This window comes from Ranitomeya imitator, chromosome 5 (assembly GCF_032444005.1).
Source record: "Ranitomeya imitator isolate aRanImi1 chromosome 5, aRanImi1.pri, whole genome shotgun sequence".
NCBI classification, from domain to species: Eukaryota; Metazoa; Chordata; class Amphibia; order Anura; family Dendrobatidae; genus Ranitomeya; species Ranitomeya imitator.
In genome coordinates, this window is record NC_091286.1 from 603590669 (window position 1) to 603597527 (window position 6859).

The 6859-nt window shown below is 41.4% G+C and overlaps 1 protein-coding gene across 1 annotated transcript; it reads right to left on the bottom strand.

Moving 5' to 3' along the window:
- Positions 1-1554: 1554 nt before the first annotated feature.
- On the bottom strand, positions 1555-4371 carry LOC138637874 (uncharacterized). The gene is made up of 4 exons (XM_069726805.1): positions 4158-4371; positions 3876-4074; positions 3667-3788; positions 1555-2601 (listed from the first exon to the last, which is right to left on the bottom strand). The coding sequence occupies exons 1-4, from the start codon at positions 4369-4371 to the stop codon at positions 1589-1591; spliced, it is 1548 nt and encodes a 515-aa protein (XP_069582906.1). The 3' UTR covers positions 1555-1588.
- Between the last annotated feature and the right edge of the window lie 2488 nt (positions 4372-6859).

The following is a 6859-nucleotide window of genomic DNA, read 5'->3' on the forward strand; positions in this document are numbered from 1 at the left end:
CCAAAATAGATATCCGGCTCTTGTTATATATAATAATACTATGATATCCCAAGGTTTAGATGACTAATTAAGAACATGCAGATATCCATTTAATATGTCCACTAAGTACTAAACAATGAGCCCTTCATATATTGTGGGCATGGAAATGCACATAAACAATATTATGATACATTTAGAAAAAAAAAAAAAAAAAAAAAAAAAAAAAAAACAGAAATGGAACCACAGGCATCACCCACTGCATGTGAAGATAAATAAGTAATATACTCACTAGGAGACAGGGTCTGGAGGCTCCCTACGCGTATCGCCACTCCTGGTGGCTTCGTCAGGGGAAATGATGATATACAAGTCGTGTCCAGCATATATAGCGTAAGTGCACTTACTTATTGGTCAGCTAATGCCGACACCTGTGTTCGGCAGTCTCTGACCAATAGGAACCAGTCAGTAAGTCTTGAGTGGGGATAAGTAAAACCTGTCCTTATTTGTAGACGGTCTAATTATGTCACAGTTCCCCTCCCTTCTCTGCTGTGCAATGTAGACTCCGATTGGTGAAGTGAAACTTGTGAGAAGTTCCCTTGGTTACCGAGCGTCTTAGAGGCCTGACGTCAGTCCAATAGGTGTCCTCCATTTTCCGCGTCTGCGCAATGCGAACAAAATGCATCTTAATTATACAGCGTCCTGGAACCGGACATTTGTCTTTCAATGCAGGCCGCTTTTGCGCCTGCGTGATACGCTATTACTAAAGTCCGGCGCCAGCCCTATAATGACTATTTACTGAATGCGTTTGCGCAGTACTTGCGGAGAAATCATACCTATAAAATACATTTTTCTCTTTTGGAAAACTCCATAGTTAATTAGGAAAAAAAAAAAAAAAAAAAAAAAAAAAAATTGTTTATCTCCTTTGTGCACCTGCGCAGTGCTATCAAAATCTGGGAAAATCATGTCTATTGTAAAGCCATACGGGCATGAGTTGCCAGCTGCAAGATATACTAATTGTGCATCTATGCAATATAATCCCCTAATTGCCTGGCGTCTGGAGATACAGACGCTGGTCCACTAATGTAGATATACTTTACACCTGCACCATATTCCGATAGTAAGCGTCCGCTAGTCGCGCCTGCGCAGTGCGACCAAAATACATCACTTCATAGTTTCTTGGCGTCCTAGAAACCAGACGCTGATCTACCGATATGGTTCGCTTATTGCGCCTGCACGACGCGCTGTTGCTAGAGCCCATCGCCAGCCCTATAACCACCATTACTAAGTATGCCTACGCAATATCTACAGGGAAGTCATTCCTATAATAATTCGTTCTTAGAACTCCATTGTTGATGAGGTAATAGTAAATCTCTTGTTATTCCTACACAGTGTTTATTAAGATCCAGAAAAGTCCTATCTATTGCCTTACGGGCATCAGTTTTCCACTAGATGATAAACTGTTTGTGCATCTATGCAATACAGAACGCTGTTAACCAAGCGTCCAAAAATACGGACTCTGGTCCACTAGTGTGAGTAATATTTTACCATGTTATCCCAAGAGAGAGAAAAAAAAAAAAAAAAAAAAAAAATTAAAAAATGATGATGAACCCATCTAGGGCAGAAGGAATCCTGTATAGAGGAGATCCTCATTGAGGCCCCCTGGTGATACTGATCCCAACTGGTATATCCAGCGGGCCTCTAGTCTGAGCAATTCCCCCTGTCTGTCCCTTCTGCGGATATTTGGTGGAATTTTCTGCAGGCCGGTAACCCGCAGATCCCGAGTATTGCTAGAATGAACCTGCAAAAAATGCATGGCTACTGTGGAAACCATTTTGCCTTTGGATATATCTTGTTTGGCGCAATTAATATTAGAGATATGCTGTTGTACTCTTTTGCGAAGCTCCTGGGAAGTCTGTCCTACATAGGTCTTGGGGCAAGAGCATGTCAAAGCATAGATCACATTAGATGTTTTACAGTTCATATAGTCCTTTAAATTATACTCAGTCCCATCTAGGGGATTGGCAAAGCAGGAGCCCCTGCTTACCAACGAGCAAATATTGCATTCCCCGCATGGATACATACCTCTGAGGGTACATCCCCTGCCCAGTTTCAAAGTTGGTTTAATAAAGTGGCTCCTTGAGAGGGAGTCTCGTAAATTTGGTGCCCTCCTAGCTGTAATTAGAGGGCGCTCTGGTACAAGGTCTGTCACCTTAGGGTCTGTTTTCAGGATGTTCCAGTGTCTCCTGAATAATTCGGAGACTTCCTTCCAATGATTGTGGAATGTAGTTATATACCTGAGTTCGTTATCCACTTTCCTGTTTCTCGGTTTTAACAGTTGTGTCCTTGGGATAGATTTAGTTTGCTGTAGGGCATTTTTTATAATCGATCTCGGATAACCTCTTGCCTGCAGACGCGTTGAGAGGGCCTTAGCTTGAGAGCAAAAATCACTCTGTAGGGTACAGTTCCTCCGGATTCTGTGAAATTGACCAGTAGGTAAATTTTTCTTCAGATGATGAGGATGGAAACTTTTAAAATCCAATAATCCATTAGCTGCCGTGTTTTTCCGGAACAGGTCTGTATATATGATGTCATTTTGACGGATGAGTCTTAGATCTAGAAATCCCACTGTAGACAAGGATATTTCAAAGGTTAAATAAATGTTATATACATTATCATTCAGCATCCGGAGGAAGTCCTCACATCCCTCCCTTGAGCCTGCCCAGATAAAAAAAATGTCATCGATAAACCGAAACCAATATAAAACATTTTCTCTAAAGGCCCGCGACGGGTACACGCTGGTCTCCTCCCACCAACCCATGAAAAGGTTGGCAAAGGAAGGAGCACAGCGGGCACCCATCGCGGTACCCGATAACTGTTTGAAAAAAGAAAAATCAAATATAAAATAATTGTGTGTTAACACAAACCTGAGCAGGCTCAAAAGGAAGGAATTATGTGGGAGCTCCCCAGGATGCACTCTTCTTAGAAAATGATCTACTGCCCTTAATCCGTCATCATGTGCAATGCTGGTGTAAAGAGCAGAAACATCGGCTGTCACCAGCCAGGCCTGCTCTGGCAGTCTCACATCTTTCAATTTCTCTATGAGATGTGTTGAATCTCTGATATAGGACGGCAAATCCTGTACCAACGGCTGAAGAAAAAAGTCTATGTATTCACAGGCTCTTTCCCCTATACCTCCAATACCCGAGACGATAGGTCTTCCAGGAGGGCACGTGAGATTTTTATGGACTTTAGGTACCAAGTAGAATGTGGGAATCACTGGTTTTTTTACAAATATATAGTCTCTTTCTCTTTTTCTAATCACTCCCTCCATCAGTGCTGCATCCAGTAGCCTTTCCAGCTTCCCATTAAATACTAGTGTAGGATCCGACGGCAATTTCACATAGTTTTTAATGTTGGTCAGTTGTTTAGACACCTCTTCCAAATACATCTCTATTGGCCACAGAACTACATTCCCCCCTTTGTCTGCCTCCTTTATAAGGAATGTCTTGTTGGTTTTTAAGCCAGCCAAGGCCTTCCTGTCAGTCACTGACAAATTTTGTTCTTTATTTTTGATTATTGGTAGTTTATGTATATCTGCCTTGACCACTTCAAAGAAGGTTTTAACCGAAGGTACGAGAGACAAGGGAGGAGTAGTAGTAGAGGGTAGTCTATGAGGAAAGCTTTTCCTACCTGCAGTGTCATCGTTTTCATTCAGGAGTTCCAGGAGATCGTGAAAAACCCGTCTATCTACTGTCGCTGTGGAGTCCGGAAAAAGTTCTGGTTTATGATGTAATGCTTTCAAGACAATTTTTCTGCAAAATAGATATAGATCTTTAATAACGGTAAACTTATCCGTAGTTAGCATGGGAGAAAAAGTGAGACCCCTCTGAAGAACTGACCTCTCTGCCTCAGACAAAGTATATGTGGATAGGTTAATGATTTGGAGCTGGTTATTAGTTATTTCTGGCGCCTGCTGCTCTTCTTCTGCCCTAGCATGGGCTGATAGCGTGGTCGCCTGTTTTTTCTTATTTCTCTTTCCCCGCCTTGTCCTCCGTCCGTGTCGCTTGTGTCTGAGGCTAAAAAATCGCTCAGACTGCTCTCAGCTGTGGCCCCCATGTCCTGTTGATTTGTTGCAAAAAATGGTCTTTTATTACCCGAATGTTTCCACCTGTAGGCTGTACCCTTTTCATAATCCTGTTTGTCCCGTTGTAATTTAGTTTTCTTTCCTGTCATGATCTCCTGCTCAAATTTCGTAATCGTGTCCTTTAGATTTTTTTGAAAAGGCTGTACTTGTGTTATAGGGTCATAGGTCGACAGTTGTGCCTCCAGATTCTTTATTTTTTGTTTAAGGGTTGATAACGTCTCATTATCATGTTGTAATAACAGATTAAGCATGATTCTTGAGCACTGTGCCAGGCCTGCCTCCCAGATGCTTTTAAAAACCGGAGTGACTTCCCAGGCCGGAAAAATTTGCACCCTCAATCCTCGAGGAAAAATGGATAATTTTAGATACTGTTCTAAAGTTCGAACATTCCACCAGATTTTCGTGATGGTTTTATGTGTGTCCATGAGTTCTCGGGTAAGTTTATTAAAATCCGAACCTTCATTTACTGGTGTATCAAGAAAAATATCCCCACTCTGACTGTTCCATAAGGCCTCCCGGGTGTTGAGATCATAAGCCATATTGTAGACTGCTAATGAATAAACGTGAAGATAATTATTATTTAATGCTCTCTATATATATATACACATATATGGGCGTGCCACCACTCAGAACCCCAAACAAATGGGAAAACACCATAGGCAGAAAAAGAAAGTCGAGCGGGCACCACCTAAATATTTCTCACCATATATGCCCGGTGCTACCAATGCGCTTATAAATACAGTACTATAAAGAAAGAAGAAAAGAGAAGCGCAAAGAGGTGCACACTGAGCCAATGTAATCAATATAAACAAATCTTTATTGAGACCAAAACTTCAGTGCTAAACTTTAAAAACATACATTAAAAACAGCATAAAACATATGCCTATACACACTACTTTCAATGTCCTCTGTATGGGGACATGATAGAAACCAGACCCCCTAGGAAAAATAATCCTGTGGCGTAGCTCCGTGAGTTGCAAAATAGTATAAAGTCAGAGCAATGCAGATAAGTGTCCTGTGGTGCCGTCCTGACGTGGTTTAATAATGTCCAAAATAGATATCCGGCTCTTGTTATATATAATAATACTATGATATCCCAAGGTTTAGATGACTAATTAAGAACATGCAGATATCCATTTAATATGTCCACTAAGTACTAAACAATGAGCCCTTCATATATTGTGGGCATGGAAATGCACATAAACAATATTATGATACATTTAGAAAAAAAAAAAAAAAAAAAAAAAAAAAAAACAGAAATGGAACCACAGGCATCACCCACTGCATGTGAAGATAAATAAGTAATATACTCACTAGGAGACAGGGTCTGGAGGCTCCCTACGCGTATCGCCACTCCTGGTGGCTTCGTCAGGGGAAATGATGATATACAAGTCGTGTCCAGCATATATAGCGTAAGTGCACTTACTTATTGGTCAGCTAATGCCGACACCTGTGTTCGGCAGTCTCTGACCAATAGGAACCAGTCAGTAAGTCTTGAGTGGGGATAAGTAAAACCTGTCCTTATTTGTAGACGGTCTAATTATGTCACAGTTCCCCTCCCTTCTCTGCTGTGCAATGTAGACTCCGATTGGTGAAGTGAAACTTGTGAGAAGTTCCCTTGGTTACCGAGCGTCTTAGAGGCCTGACGTCAGTCCAATAGGTGTCCTCCATTTTCCGCGTCTGCGCAATGCGAACAAAATGCATCTTAATTATACAGCGTCCTGGAACCGGACATTTGTCTTTCAATGCAGGCCGCTTTTGCGCCTGCGTGATACGCTATTACTAAAGTCCGGCGCCAGCCCTATAATGACTATTTACTGAATGCGTTTGCGCAGTACTTGCGGAGAAATCATACCTATAAAATACATTTTTCTCTTTTGGAAAACTCCATAGTTAATTAGGAAAAAAAAAAAAAAAAAAAAAAAAAAAAAAAAATTGTTTATCTCCTTTGTGCACCTGCGCAGTGCTATCAAAATCTGGGAAAATCATGTCTATTGTAAAGCCATACGGGCATGAGTTGCCAGCTGCAAGATATACTAATTGTGCATCTATGCAATATAATCCCCTAATTGCCTGGCGTCTGGAGATACAGACGCTGGTCCACTAATGTAGATATACTTTACACCTGCACCATATTCCGATAGTAAGCGTCCGCTAGTCGCGCCTGCGCAGTGCGACCAAAATACATCACTTCATAGTTTCTTGGCGTCCTAGAAACCAGACGCTGATCTACCGATATGGTTCGCTTATTGCGCCTGCACGACGCGCTGTTGCTAGAGCCCATCGCCAGCCCTATAACCACCATTACTAAGTATGCCTACGCAATATCTACAGGGAAGTCATTCCTATAATAATTCGTTCTTAGAACTCCATTGTTGATGAGGTAATAGTAAATCTCTTGTTATTCCTACACAGTGTTTATTAAGATCCAGAAAAGTCCTATCTATTGCCTTACGGGCATCAGTTTTCCACTAGATGATAAACTGTTTGTGCATCTATGCAATACAGAACGCTGTTAACCAAGCGTCCAAAAATACGGACTCTGGTCCACTAGTGTGAGTAATATTTTACCATGTTATCCCAAGAGAGAGAAAAAGAAAAAAAAAAAAAAAAAAAAAAAAAAAAAAATTAAAAAATGATGATGAACCCATCTAGGGCAGAAGGAATCCTGTATAGAGGAGATCCTCATTGAGGCCCCCTGGTGATACTGATCCCAACTGGTATATCCAGCGGGCCTCT